The sequence below is a fragment of the Dryobates pubescens genome, chromosome Z, assembly GCF_014839835.1.
Source record: "Dryobates pubescens isolate bDryPub1 chromosome Z, bDryPub1.pri, whole genome shotgun sequence".
NCBI lineage: Eukaryota > Metazoa > Chordata > Aves > Piciformes > Picidae > Dryobates > Dryobates pubescens.
This window is the reverse complement of record NC_071657.1, coordinates 78,558,093-78,573,151: the sequence shown is the minus strand read 5'-3', so window position 1 is coordinate 78,573,151 and position 15,059 is coordinate 78,558,093. Positions and strand designations below refer to the sequence as shown.

The window sequence follows — 15,059 nt, the reverse complement described above, 5'->3', positions numbered from 1 at the left end:
GGGTTGAATCTCCAAGGGTTCCTTCCATCCTCCAGCACTGGTTCTGTGATTCTGTGGTCCTGTGACTGCTGTGCTGGGGGTCCCACACAAGAGCAGGGGCTCTGTGCCCAGGGCAGTAGCAATGGAGGAGCCACCCTGCCATTGTGAGGAGCATGGAACAGTGCCCAGTGTGAAATAAACCCAGAGAGCTCCTCAAAGCCATAGGATGATGGAATCCCAGACTGCAGGGGACCTCCTGGACCAGCTGGTCCAACCTCTCTCGGGCTGAGCCCATCCCTGCCCAGCTGGCCCAGCACCTGTCCAGCTGAACACTGCAAGTGTCCCCCAGCACTGGGGACTCCACCACTTCCCTGGGGAGAGGATTCCAGTGGCTCAGTGTCTCTGGGAGAAGCTCTTCCCTCATGTTCAGCTGGAATCTGGACATGCTGGAAAGATCTGGAGGTGTCCAGAGAAGGGCCCCGAGGAGGAGCAGAGGGCTGGAGCTGCTCTGCCATGGAGACAGCCTGAGAGAGTTGGGGCTGTGCAGGCTGGAGAGGAGAAGGCTCCCAGGAGAGCTTCTTGTGGCCTTCCAGGATCTGCAGGGGGCTACAGGAAAGCTGGGGAGGGACTTGTGAGGGTGCCAGGGAGTGATAGGACTGGGGGGGATGGAGCAGAACTAGAAGTGGGGAGATTGAGCTTGGCTGTGAGGAAGAAGTTGTTCCCCAGGAGGGTGGTGAGAGCCTGGCACAGGTTGCCCAGGGAGGTGGTGGAAGCCTCCTGCCTGGAGGTGTTTGCAGCCAGGCTGGAGGTGGCTGTGAGCAACCTGCTGTGGTGTGAGGTGTCCCTGCCCATGGCAGGGGGCTGGGACTGGGTGAGCCTTGAGGTCCCTTCCAGCCCTGACAGTTCTGTAATCTCCCCAGCAGTGACTTCTCTCCACCATCCTTTTAACTACTGGAACAGGGTGAGAAGGCCTCCCCTGAGCATCTGCCCTCCAGGCTGCATTAACCCAGGTCTCTCAGCTTTTCCTCGCAGGGCTTATCTGCACTTAGAGGTGCTCACTGCCCTGGGCAGACCCTTGGTGTGACACAGGTGTCCTCAGGTGCTGGTGAGGGATGGGACCTTGCTGGTGAAGCTCCTCAGGTTCTTGTCCTACCAGTAAGGATTGTGCATTTGTCCCAGGCATTTCCCTGTGAGTCATGATTGAAGCAATTGAAAGACCTCCTCACCCCCTACAGCTCCCCAGGAGAACCTTGTAGCCAGGTGGGGGGTTGGAACAAGGGACTGGACAAGGGGAAACAGCCTCAGGCTGCCCCAGGGGAGGTTTAGGTTGGCCATGAGGAACAATTTCTGCCCCTTGAGGCTGCCCAGGGCAGTGCTGGAGTCCCCCATGGCTGGAGGGGTCTCCAGGCCTTGGAGATGTGGCACTGAGGGCTGTGGTTTGGTGGTGCCCTGGCAGTGCTGGGTTCAGGGTTGGACCCCATGACCTCAAAGGTCTCTTCCAGCCAGAACCATTCCCTGAGTCAGATTGCCCCATGGGCCCCACACATCACCTGACTGCTGGCCACACTTGATGGTGGCGAGTTCAAGTCTGCTGCCTGTGTGCACAGAATCACAGCATGGCAAGGGCTGGAAGGCACCTGCAGAGCTCATCCAGCCCAACCCCCTGCAGGAGCAGGGGCACCCAGGGACACATCCAGAGGTGGGGGTTGGATGCTTGCCAGTGAAGGAGACCCCACAACTTCTTTGGACGTCACCAGCGGAGCTCCTGGGGAGCACAGGTCTGAGGCAGCACTCTAGGGTCTCCCTGAGCGCCCTCCCCACCACCTGCACTTTCTAAACACCCCCCTACCCTAATTAATTACCTCTCCAGTGGGCCCCTCTCTTTCACACTGCTGTTGGCAGCCAGTGGGCTGAAGGGGAAGAGCTGCCCCGTGGCAGGGGAGTGAAGGGGTCTGCAGGCTGTCAGGGTAATGAATCCTGCACGGGTTTGGAGCACCTGGGCTTGGGGAAGTCCTGGTGTCATGTGTCTGGGAGTGACAACCCCCCCAGTGGTTAATTACTGCCCTGGATGAGAGCTGAGCTGAGAGCAAAACAAGATAATTTCATTAGTAGTTAAATTGGAAGTTAATTGGATCCAGGTTTGCAGAGGGTGGCACACAAAAGGCTCCTGGAAGCCACTCATGGATGGCTTCAGGGGGCTCTGGTCATGGAGAGGTAGAGGAGCTGAGGAACATTTCTGAGCTTGACCCTTGGGTCATAGAGTCATAGAAACACTGAATGGGTTGGGACAGAAGAGACCTCAAAGCTGATCCAGCTCCAACCCCTGCCATGGGCAGGGACACCTCCCACCAGCCCAGGCTGCTCAAGGCCTCATCCAACCTGGCCCCCAACACCTCCAGGGAGGAGGCAGCCACAGCCTCCCTGGGCAACCTGTGCCAGGCTCTCCCCACCCTCACTGCCAACAATTTCTTCCTCCTCTCCACTCTCAGTCTCCCCTCTCCCAGCTCCAAGCCATTGTCCCTGGTCCTGGCACTCCCAGCCCTTGTCCAAAGTCCCTCCCCAGCTCTCCTGGAGCCCCTTCAGGTCCTGGGAGGCTGCTCTGAGGTCTCCCTGGAGCCTTTTCCTCTCCATGCTGAGCCCCAAGCCTCCCAGCCTGGCCTCACAGCAGAGGGCTTCCAGCCCTGCCAGCACTGCTGTACCTCCTCTGGCCCTGCTCCACCAGGTCCCTGTCTGTGCTGAGCACTTCAGAGCTGGCAGCAGTGCTCCAGACCATTTCCTCCTGGCTGCTTGAGTGGGGTGGGAGCATCTTGGGCACCCAGGGGAGCAGGATGCTTGACCCTCTCTCTGAGCCAGGGCCATCAGTGTTTGAAATCAATTGTTTGTGTGACATTAGAAGCTGATCACACTGGTGTCAGTCTCACAGAGGATGGAGATGCTCCACCCCATTTCACAGTATCACAGTATCACAGTATCACAGTATCCCCCTCTTTCCCCCCCCCCACTTTTTTTTGCTGGAATTACATCAGAAGGCAGTTGTGAGGACAAGCTGCAGCTGCAGCCCCTCACAGTTGTGCTCTTGGACACCTCTGGCCAGCCCCTGCACAAGGCCTGGCTGCAGTGACCCTGCTGTGAAGATTTGTCAGAAGATGACAAAAAAATGTTTAATTTGGAAATGAGAGTAGTCCAGAGCTGCAGAACACACCATGGATGATGCCTTGACTCATGCAGGAGCTGAGAGTATGCTTTTCTTGCTGCCTCCAGCCCTGGGCATTGCTCGGTGCCCTTGGTAATGACCCTAACCAGGCAGGGTGTGGAGGAGGGGAAAAGGTTGTGAGATTTGGATGGATTGCAATAAATGGTAGGGCAGGGCTAGGGTTTCATAGCTACTGAAAAGTGACCCTTCTTGGGTCCTCCTGGTGTGCTTCTGGGGTCTATGGAGGCCTCCTGGTGTAATTCTGGGGTCACCATCCCTGGAGGTGTTCAAGAGGGGATTGGACATGGCACTTGGTGCCATGGTCTAGTCATGAGGTCTGTGGTGACAGGTTGGACTTGAAGATCTTTGAGGTCTCTTCCAATCTTGGTGATACTGTGATACTATGGAGACCTCCTGGTGTCCCTTCCTGGCTCTATGGAGACCACCTGGTGTAGTTCTGGGGTCTCTGGAGGCCTGCTGGTGTCCATTCTGGGGTCTCTGGAGGCTTCCTGACTGGTGGTACCCAGGTGGAGGCCAAGCTGTGGATGCTCTGATGTTCAGGGACAGGTCTAGCCAAGGGCAGTGAGCAGCAGTCTCAGCACATGAGGTCTCATTTCTTGGGTGACAATGAAAAACAAAACACAAAAGGAAGGAAGGAAGGAAGGAAGGGAGGATTTCAAGGCTCCTTTTCAGAGCAGCTCCAAACCCTTGGCCCAAAATCTCTTCCAGATAAAAAGAAAAGGTTAAGAAAATGGCTTTGGCTCATGGGAAAATGTTTGGTTTCCACCTCTCTGGGCTCCAGAGGCCTGAAAAAAGCACTGCTGGAAAACCATCTGCCTGCAGACAGCACCTGGAAATGTGCCCTCTGCTCTGCCCTGGGGAGGCCACAGCTGGAGTCCTGGGGCCAGCTCTGGGCTCCCCAGTTCAATCCAGACAGGGAAGTGCTGGAGAGAGTCCAGGGGAGGCTGGGAAGCTGCTGAGGGTCCTGGAGCAGCTCTGTGAGCAGCAAAGGCTGAGAGCCCTGGGGCTGAGAGCCTGGAGCAGAGCAGCCCCAGAGGGGAGCTGAGCAATGCTCAGCAAGAGCTAAAGGAGCTGTGGGGGGCAAGAGGCTGGGGCCAGGCTCTGCTGAGTGGTGCCCAGGGACAGGCCAAGGGCCAAGGGGCAGAAAGTGGAGGGCAGGAGGTTGGATGTGAGCAGGAGGAGAAAGTTGTTTGGTGTGAGGGTGCTGGAGGCCTGGAGCAGGCTGCCCAGAGAGGTTGTGGAGTCTCCTGGTGTGGAGAGCTTCCAACCCCCCCTGGGCATTGTGCTGCTGGGCAAGCTGCTGTGGGTGCCCTGCTGGAGCAGGGGGCTTGGACCTGATGATCTCCAGGGGTCCCTTCCAGCCCCTCCTGCCTCCTGTGCAGATCCCTGCAGCATCATGTGAATGTGGGGCAATAGTTTGGTGGCCATGGTGGTGCTGGGCTGATGTTGGGCTGGATGATCCCAGAGGGCTTCTCCAACCCAAACAGCTCTGTGGTGCTATGAAAAATCACAGAGCCACAGAACTGTCAGGGCTGGAAGGGACCTCAAGGCTCACCCAGTCCCAGCCCCCCTGCCATGGGCAGGGACACCTCACACCACAGCAGGTTGCTCACAGCCACCTCCAGCCTGGCTGCAAACACCTCCAGGCAGGAGGCTTCCACCACCTCCCTGGGCAACCTCTCACCACCCTCATGGGCAACAACTTCTTCCTCACAGCCAAGCTCAATCTCCCCACTTCTATTGCATTGCTGAGGTCTGGGAGCAGCCCTGCATGGCTCTGTGCCTGGGGATGTGACCCTCCTGGTGCCACCACATGTGGAGCTGTCTGTGTCTCAGTGCCCTGTGGCTGAGGGCTTGGTCCAGTCTCTTTATCACCCTCCTGCCTCCCATGCAGGTCCCTGCAGGATCAAGTGGCCATGGCACTTGGGGCCGTGGTTTGGGGGCCATGGTGGTGCTGGGCTGCCAGTTGGACAGGATGATCCCAGAGGGCTTCTCCTACCCAAGGAGCTCTGTGATGCTATGAAAAATGCATTGCTGTGGTCTGGGTTGCTCTGTGCCTGGGGATGTGACCCTCCTGGTACCACCACATGTGGAGCTGTCTTTGTGTCTCCATGCTCTGTGGCTGGGGGGCTTGGTCAAGTCTCTTTATCACCCTTCTGCCTCCCATGCAGGTCCCTGGTTGGACTGGAGGGCCCGGGAGGGCTTCTCCAACCCAAACACTTCTGTGATGCTGTGAAAAATGCATTGCTGAGGTCTGGGAGCAGCCCTGCATGGCTCTGTGCCTGGGGACGTGACCCTCCCGATGCCACCACGTGTGGAGCTGTCTTTGTATCTCCGTGCCCTGTGGTCTGGGGCTTGGCCAAGTCTCTTTATCAGCCTCCTGCCTGCCGTGCGGGTCCCTGCCAGCCGCCAGCCCCCCGCGCTGAGGCTTCCCGGGGCGCCGGCAGGGGCAGGGCAGTCAGGATCGTCGTCGTTTCACGTCTGGCTGTTCCTGACAAATCTGGGCTTTGGAGAGGGACCGGGGGACGGGGGGTGAGCAGCCCAGGTCACGGCACGCTCCTCTGCCTCCCCCCTCCCCAGCTCCGCTCTCGCTCGCTCGCTGGCAGCTGATGGAGAGAGCGCAGCCCCTGGGCTCCCCTCCCTGCCAGGCTGGAGAGGCTGCGCTGGCCCTCGCCGGCGGGGATGACAAATGTGGGGCCGTGCTCTGGGCGCCTGGGGAGAGGCAGAAGCAGGAGGCTGACGGTGGTGATTTGTTGGTTTGATTCCTCAGGCCGTGAGCTGGCGAGCACGACCCTCCCCGGATACCCTCCGCACGTCCCCCCGGCCGGACAGGGCAGCTACTCCGCGCCGGCGCTGACAGGGATGGTGCCTGGTGAGTCCTCAGACCGGGGGGAAGGGGTGGAAAGGAACGGGGGAAAAAAAGACGGAGGTTCGGCAGAGAAGGGCACAGAGCCACAGAATCACAGAGAACAGTCACGGATTCACAGAGCGGTTTGCATCGGAAGGCAGCTCCAAAGCTCACCCGGTCCAAGCCCCTGCACTCAGCAGGGACAGCTGCAGCCAGAGCAGGCTGCCCAGGCACACAGCCAGCCTCAGCTTGAGTGGCTGCAGGGATGGAGCCTCCACCACCTCCCTGGGCAGCCTGTGCCAGGCTCTCCCCACCCTCCCTCTGCACAGCTCCCTCCTGAGGGACAACCTAACCCTGCCCTGCTCCACTGCCAAACCACTGCCCCTGGGCCTAGCCCCACAGCCCCTTCTCAACAGTCCCTCCCCAGCCTGCCTGCAGCTGCCCTGCAGAGATGCAAATGCAGCTCTGAGGTCTCCCTGTCAAGTCTCACCTTGAGTATGTCCAGGGATGGGGCCCCCACCACCTCCCTGGGCAGCCTGTGCCAGTGTTCCACCACCCTCATGGGGAAGAACTGTGCTGAGGTTGGCACGAGGAAGGCACCACGGTGCTGAAGGGGAGGCTGCAGTGGTCCTGAGTGATGAAGGATCAGGATTCTCTCAGGGAACAGTTCCTGAGGTCAACCCTGGGCATGTGGGGATGCTCTGCTAGGTTCAAGAATTCCATTGGAGCAAACTAGCAGCCTGGTGTGGTGGGAAGTGCCCCTGGCAGTGCCAGGGGGCTTGGAACCAGGTGACCTGCAGAGTCCCTTCCAACCCAAACTGCTCTGTGAATCTATGAAGCTAAGGTGAGCTGACACCAAAGGGCTGAAGAGTGAAGTTTGTCTGATCCAAGGAGTGTGGTGTGAAAGCTTTTGGTCACCTGTGCCTGCAGGATGCCTCATCAGATAGGAGGGAAATGGGGGGAAAAATAAACCAAACCCAAACAAACAAACAACAGAAGGGACAGCAAAGAGAGAGAGGGAGAGAGATAGAGAAGAAGCAAGAAGGAAAGAGGTCACCACCCCCGGATCCAGCCTGGCCTTCTGTGGCAGATGCAACTCCTGGGCCCAAAATGCTGCTCTCCCTTTGTACCCTTTGGGTGTGAGGTGGCCTCCTCCAGCTGACCAAGGGAGGCTGTGCTGATCTGCACGAGGCCCCTCCAGTGTGATGCCCACTGGAGGCCTTTCCAGGGCACAGCTGCAGAGGCTTGGATCCAGAAGAAGGCAGAACTCCACCTGGCAGAATTTCTCTCTGCCCATTGTTCATCCACCTGCCAGGAGCAGCTCTGGCCTGCAGCTCCAGGGAGGAGGCTACTGAGGGCCACCAGAAGCCCTTGCCTTGCCTGTTCAGTCCAGGTGTCACCACTGGGTTCCCAGAGCTTCTCCTGTGGGAGATGATCCAACATGAATGGGTTAGGAGGCTGAAAGACCCCCAGGCTCTACTGCAGATCCAGGCTTCATTCTGGACCTGAGCTCCTCATGTTTGGCTTTGCTTTAGTCCCCCTCCTTTCTCCCAACATGCTGTGTCCCTCTGTGCTGCCCCAGTGGGGAGGTCACTGCCCCTTTGGGCTCTGGACATCTGCTGACCTCTCCAGGCAAATCTGTGCCCCTCCAGCTGACTCCTGCAGGGCACTTGGGTTGTCCCCAGGATACTGCATTCCTGTGGTGGCCTTCCCCTCCTGGAGCCGTGCAGTGAGACCTGAAATGGCCAGCAGAGAGCTCCTTGAGTTCAGCCAGGTCAGGGTTCCCGGGAAACACCCCCAAGCAGGACTTGGTGGTCTCCAGTAGGTGGTGGGTTGGGGAAAGCACTGAGAGGAGGAAAGTGGGAGGTGGTGATTTGGTGTCCAAGCTCTTTCTGGGTCAGCCTGTGATGACATTCTGCTGGATGGGTCCTGCCAGGTGGCACAAGGATTGAAGGGGGAAAAAAGGACCAGTTTTGGGTGTGTGCTGGAGTTAGAAGCTTGGCTGTGGAAGGGAGACCACAGGCTGCATAGAATCCATTCTCTGACCTCAGACAGAGCTGCTGGGAGAGCACCAGCTGCAGGCTGTCACAGAAGCACAGAACTGCAAGGGCTGGAAGGGACCTCAAGGCTCACCCAGCCCCAGCCCCCCTGCCATGGGCAGGGACACCTCACACCACAGCAGGTTGCTCACAGCCACCTCCAGCCTGGCTGCAAACACCTCCAGGCAGGAGGCTTCCACCACCTCCCTGGGCAACCTGTGCCAGGCTCTCACCACCCTCATGGGCAACAACTTCTTCCTCACAGCCAAGCTCAATCTCCCCACTTCTAGTTGTGCTCCATCCCCCCCAGGCCTGTCACTCCCTGGCACCCTCACAAGTCCCTCCCCAGCTTTTCTGTAGCCCCCTGCAGATCCTGGAAGGCCACAAGGAGGTCTCCTGGGAGCCTTCTCCTCTCCAGCCTGCACAGCCCCAACTCTCTCAGGCTGTCTCCAGGACCCTGCTCACCCTCGTGGCCCTTCTCTGGATACTGTCAGAAGTGGGCACCAGAAGACAAGTCCTGTCTGAACACAACTGAAGGCTTAGCCACTTCACACCACAGGGACAGCCTCACTGCTGCCTTTTCTTCCATCTCACCCCAGCAGGGGAAGGTCTGGACCTGCAGACCCCCAGCACAACCTTTCTGCTGTCAACACAGCTGAAAGTCTGGGAGCAGCAGGTCATGTCCTGATGGTCCATGCCCATGCCTGGGGGCACAAACAGCTTGCCCCACTGGTTCTCCCCCTCTCCTGCCTGCTGCCTCCTGCGCTGGGTCTTCACCAATGACCTGAGTGCCTCCTCATCCTCCTGCTGAGCGTGGATGCCTGGGAGCCTGGGTGCTTTGGGCAGACCATTCCCGGTGGAGATGGAGATTTAAAGGCTTTTAGAAACCTTGAGAATCAGCTACCTTCTTTCAGGTCATATTTTACTGAAAGGACCTCAGAGCAGCCACCCAGGACCTGAAGGGGCTCCAGGAGAGCTGGGGAGGGACCTGGGACAAGGGCTGGGAGTGCCAGGACCAGGGACAATGGCTTGGAGCTGGGAGAGGGCAGACTGAGAGTGGAGAGGAGGAAGAAATTGTTGGCAGTGAGGGTGGGGAGAGCCTGGCACAGGTTGCCCAGGGAGGCTGTGGCTGCCTCCTCCCTGGAGGTGCTGAGGGCCAGGCTGGATGAGGCCTTGAGCAGCCTGGGCTGGTGGGAGGTGTCCCTGCCCATGGCAGGGGCTTGGCGCTGGGTGGTCTTTGAAGTCTCTACCAGCTCAAACCCTTCTGACTGTGTAAGCCCAGCTGTGAGCCCCAGAGCCCTCCCCAGTGAGGAGGACAATATTTGCTCTTCCTGTGTTTTGGGGGGGTAGCAGCCATCCAGGAGGGCAAAGCTGCAGGACAAGGGCTTGGTGGTGCTGAGCCAGAGGAGAGCCAGCGAGGTTTTGGTGGTGCAGAGTCACCTGAGCTGATTTTCCTGGGTAATAGGTTTTATTTTTAACTACACAGAGCACTGTGTGACCATTATCTTGAATAACTGCACTGCTCCTCTCACTGGTGCCTTTAATAACCACCTTCTGCTCCAGCTACTGTGAAGGTCAGCTCCAATTCCTGCAGGTTCTCCTCCTCATTTAAGTGAGGATTTGCTAACTAGCACCCAAAATACCTTCTCAGTCCTTCCTCTGACTCCCATCCTTTCATTTCCTGTTGGACAGAGTGGTCAGGCATTGGGTTAGATTGCCCAGAGAGGTGGTGTGGTCCCCATGGCTGGAGGTGTTGCAGAAAGATGTGGCCATGGCACTTGGGGCCAGGGTTTAGTGGCCATGGTGAGGTTGGGTTGCTGGTTGGACTTGATGAGCTCAGAGGGTGGCAGAGCCCTGGAGCAGGCTGCCCAGGGTGGGTGTGGAGTCTCCTTCTCTAGAGATCTTCCAACCCCCCTGGCTGTATCCCTGTGTGCCCTGCCCTGGCTGATGCTGCTCTGGCAGGGGGCTTGGGCTGGATGATCTCCAGGGGTCCCTTCCAAGCCCTCTCAGTCTGTGACTCTGTGAACTGCTGGAGAGAGTCCCTGGCAGAGGCACAGAGCTGCTGCAGGCAGTGGAACCTCTCCTGTGGGGCCAGGCTGAGGGAGCTGTGGGGCTGCTTGGAGCAGAGGAGCCTGAGGGCTGCCCTCACGGCTGGGGACAAAGATGTGCAGGGCTGGAGCCAGGCTCCGCTCAGGGATGTCCCAGGAGAGCAGAAGGGGCACTGGGGGCCAGGTGGAGCAGAGGAGGTGCCAGGGGAACAGGAGGGAAAACTTTGTCAGGGTGAGGGTGCTGGAGGCCTGGAGCAGGCTGCCCAGAGAGGTGGTGGAGCCTCCTTGGGTGGAGAGCTTCCAACCCCCCTGGATGTGCTCCTGTGTGCCCTGCCCTGGGGGCCCCTGCTCTGGCAGGCAGCTTGGGGTGGGTGATCTCCAGAGGTGCCTCCTGACCCCTAGCATGCTGTGGCTCTGTGACCAGGTCCCTCCTGGGAGGCAGAGGTGCCAGCAGTCCACACAGTTGACTGGATGGGGCAGGTCTGCTCTGGACCTTTGCCACCACTGAGCATCAGGGTCCCCCTCGGAGCCTACAGGGAGCTGTGGACAGCTCCCAAGCCATAGGGCAGTGTCTGTGCAAGCACCAGGAGTAGTCTCCACCCAAATCCCTGCTCCCACCACGGTCATCACCCCACTGCAGCCAGCTCAGCATCCCCACTCATGCTCCATGCCAGCCTGCATGGCATTCCTCCTCCTCCAGGAGGTCAGGGATGGGCAGGGGAGGACAGCTGCACCTGGCATGGAGTTGATGCCCACTGGTAAAACGTTCCTGGATGTGTTTGGAGCAGGCAGGAGATGGCAGCATCGTGTGGCACCTGCCACAGGAAGCCATGGGGTGCTGGGAACAGCCACCCCCTGCCCACTGTCCTCACCCACCCGTGGCTGGGCAGGGCAAGAGCTTGGCCAAGCTTCTCCTCAAACCTCACCATCTAGGGGCTGATGCCCTGATGCCTGGGACTGGGTACCCCCTGCACATGCTGCTGCTCTCTCTGTGTTCTCATTATCTGCTCAGAGGCTTAGTCCACAGCTGATTCCTGCTGGATCCATGGTCTTGGTACCACCTCTGGGCAGAGGTTAAGGAGCTGCTGCCTGCAGGAGCTGTCCCTGTTTGCTGTCACTGGGCTGCTCCCCGGTGTGCTGCCACCCTAGAAACACGGAGCAGGACATTCCCTTTGTGTCCTGAGAAGAGCAGGCAGGAGCAAGCTGCATCATCTCCATCCCACCCAGCACCTCCAGCTGGAGCCTGCTGCCACCCAGCTGTGCTCCCCTCCTCCCCCAGGGCTGCTGGGCTCCTCTGATGGAGCAGCAGCTTCTGCTCTCTGCTCCCTTTCCTGCCCCAGCTCTGGTCTGGCCCCAGGAGCGTGGCAGCAGCTGGCTGGCAGCACAGCACTGGCAGACTTGGTGCTGCCAGGGGCTTCTCTCCCTGACCTGTTGGCGGGGGGCAGAGCTTTTTTCCAGGGGGAGGGCCTGAAAGGGAGCACACCACAGCCATGCCTCCAGCACCTGTAGGAAGCTGGACCTTCTCTCCAGCACCACAAGGGCTATTCCCCACTGCTGGCTAGGAATGGTGTGGTGGTTGGAACCAGCACTGCTGCCCTGGAGTCTTGGCCCCTGTTCCTCCCACACACCATCATCCTGTTCCACTGTGGGGTCTCCCTCCACTGATCACCACTTGTGTCCATGGGACTGCTCCTGAGACAGGACTGGAGCTCGGTGTGTGGGGAGGACAGTGGCCAGCAGCAGGGGCAGGAGGAAGATCTTTACACTGGGGCAGCTCTGAAGTGCTCAGCACAGACAGGGACCTAGTAAAGCAGGGCCAGAGGAGGCCACAGCAGTGCTGGCAGGGCTGGAAGCCCTCTGTGTGAGGCCAGGCTGGGAGGCTTGGGGCTGTGCAGCCTGGAGAGGAGAAGGCTCCAGGGACAGCTTCTGGTGGCCTTGCAGTGCCTAAAGGCTGAGCGGAAAGCTGGGGACAGACTTTCTCTCAGGGCCTCTTGTGCCAGGACAAGGGGGGAGGGTTTGGAGTGCAAGAGGGAGACTGAGAGTGGAGAGAAGGGAGAAATGTTTGAGCCTGAGGGTGGGGAGAGCCTGGCCCAGGGTGCCCAGAGAGGTGGGAGCTGCCCCATGGCTGGCAGCAGTGGGGGTCAGGTTGGTTGTGGCTGGGAGCAGCCTGCTGTGGTTGGGGATGTCCCTGGGGGCTGCAGGGGGATTGGACTGGATGGCCTCTAAAGGTCCCTTGCAATCCAAACCAGTCTGATCCCACAGAGGGGACAGAGAGGGAGATGCAAGGAGTGGTGCCAGAGCTGCAGCTTGCAGGCCTGCTGTAAGGACCACCACCCCAAGAGCTATGTCCCATCCTGACAGGCCCAGGGCAGGGCACTCAGGATGGGATCCCCAGCTGGGACAGCCAAAGGGCAGGGCTGGGGCTTGAGCACACCTTGCCCATACTCATCATCATCATCTGTTCATCATATCTGGGGGGTGGGTGTCCAGAAGGGGCCAGACCTTTTCAGCCCTGTACTCTGCCCTGGTCAGACCACCACTGGAGTTCTGAGTTCAGTTCTAGATGGACAGACAGGGAACTGGTGGAGAGAGTCCAGGGGAGGCTGGGAAGATGCTGAGGGTCCTGGAGCAGCTCTGTGAGCAGCAAAGGCTGAGAGCCCTGGGGCTGAGAGCCTGGAGCAGAGCAGCCCCAGAGGGGAGCTGAGCAATGCTCAGCAAGAGCTAAAGGAGCTGTGGGGGGCAAGAGGCTGGGGCCAGGCTCTGCTGAGTGGTGCCCAGGGACAGGCCAAGGGCCAAGGGGCAGAAAGTGGAGGGCAGGAGGTTGGATGTGAGCAGGAGGAGAAAGTTGTTTGGTGTGAGGGTGCTGGAGGCCTGGAGCAGGCTGCCCAGAGAGGTTGTGGAGTCTCCTGGTGTGGAGAGCTTCCAACCCCCCCTGGCTGTGTTCCTGTGTGCCCTGCCCTGGGTGATCACAGAAGCACAGAGTTTGGAAGAGAGATCATTGAGGGGGGTTGGACCTGTTGATCCCCAGAGGTCTCTCCCAAGCCCTGCCATGCTGTGCTCCTCTGTTTCTGAGACCTGCTTGCCCTCCCCAGCAGGCTCAGGGTGCCTCAGCTGAGCTGGCTGAAGGCTCTGCTCATGCAGCCACCATCCCTCACTCAGAAACATCCTCTAGCTCTTGTATGGAGCTGCTGGGACTGCTGTGTCCTTCCCTTCCCCTGTGGATGGATCCCACACCCCACCACTCTTTCCCCTCTCCCTGGCACTGCCACCCAGCCTGTCCCCTGGCCAGCACTGTGATCTGGGTGACAGCCAAGGGTAGCTTGTCCGGAGTGGTGATGCTGAGCATGCAGCCATCAGTGGGGCTCTGGAGGCCCAGATGTCTTTCCCCAGCACCAGTAATTTGTTTTTAATGAAAAACCATGCAGTGACCCTGAACAAATGAATTTCCTTGGTGTTGGAGCCTGTGTGCAATTACCCTGCTAGAGGGACCTGCAAACAGTTGACATTCAGAGCTGGGCTTGGGGAAGGAGAGCACAAAACCCCAGCAAGGCTGCCACCAGGCATCTTTGATCTGCAGAGGCTGCTGGCCCTGATGTGCTGAGCAGGAGGAGGTCAGCCTGGGAACCACAGCACAGCAAGAAAGAATAGCTCAGGCTGGAAGGGAGCTCAGAGCTCACCCCCTGCAGCCTCCCCACCATGCCCAGGGACACCTCTCACCTACACTCAGCTGCTCAAGGCCTTGAACACCCCCAGGCAGGAGGCAGCCACAGCCTCCCTGGGCAGCCTGTGCCAGAGTCTCACCACCCTGGCACTGCAGAACTTCTTCCCCAGCTCCAGTCTGACCCTGTTCTGCCTTAGCTTCAAACCATTCCCCCTGCTCCTGTCTCAGACACCCTCATGAGAAGTCTCTGCAGCCTTCCTGCAGGATCCCTTCAGGTCCTGGAATCCAGGAGCTCTGGAGCAAAGCCTGCAGGGGTTGCTGTGGTTTGGTCCCCCCCTGGCACACTGAAGTCTTCTTTCATAGCTGTCTCTCTTCACTGGAAGGGTTCTGAGACATTGGCACCAGGCCAGTGCTGGAGTCTCCATCCCTGCAGGTGTTCCAGCAGCCTGTGGTGCTTGGGGCAGGGTTCAGTGGGGACCTTGCAGTACTGGGTTGAGAGCTGGGCTGGGTGATCTCAAGGCTCTCACAGAATCACCAAGGTTGGAAGAGACCTCAAAGATCATCGAGTCCAACCTGTCACCACAGACCTCATGACTAGACCATGGCACCAAGGGCTCTCTTCCAACCAAAGAGCTCACCTGGAAGATTGCAGCCAGCTCTGGGCTCCCCAGCTCAGGAGGGACAGGGAGCTGCTGCACAGAGCCCAAGGGAGGGCTACAAGGATGAGGAAGGGCCTGGAGCACTGCCTGGGGAGCAGAGGCTGAGAGCCCTGGGGCTGTTCAGTCTGCAGAGGAGAAGGCTGAGAGGGATCTGATCAATGTCTCTCAAGAGCTGAGGGCTGGGGGTCAGGAGGCAGGGGACAGGCTCTGCTCAGCTGCAGCCTGCCAGAGGCCAAGGGGCAGTGGATGGCAACTGCAGCCCAGGAGGTTCCAGCTCCAGAGGAGGAGGAAGTTCTGCAGTGGGAGGCTGCCAGAGCCCTGGAGCAGGCTGCCCAGAGAGGTTGTGGAGTCTCCTTCCCTGGAGCCTTTGCAGCCCTGCCTGGATGTGTTCCTGTGTGACCTGTGCTGGATTCTCTGCTCCTGCTCTGGCAGGGGCTTGCACTGGGAGATCTCCAGAGGTCCCTTCCAACCCCTGACATCCTCTGATCCTGGGATCTTCTCTGATCCTCTGACTTCCATGTGTTCCTGTCCCTGGTGGTGACTCTGCCAAGGTTTTGTGATGGTGTTTTGTGCTCTCCTGAGGTGCACTGCTGGACATGGCCTGAAACTGT

The 15,059-nt window shown here is 59.1% G+C and overlaps 1 protein-coding gene across 2 annotated transcripts in view; it reads left to right on the top strand.

Annotated features, from left to right (window-relative positions):
- The window catches only part of PAX5 (paired box 5), a 142,761-nt gene that overhangs the window by 101,355 nt on the left and 26,347 nt on the right, over positions 1-15,059 (top strand). For both annotated transcript variants that reach the window (XM_054178165.1, XM_054178166.1), the window contains exon 8: positions 5,964-6,065. In XM_054178165.1, coding sequence (XP_054034140.1) covers positions 5,964-6,065 — 102 coding nt within the window. The remainder of the gene's footprint in view (positions 1-5,963; positions 6,066-15,059) is intronic.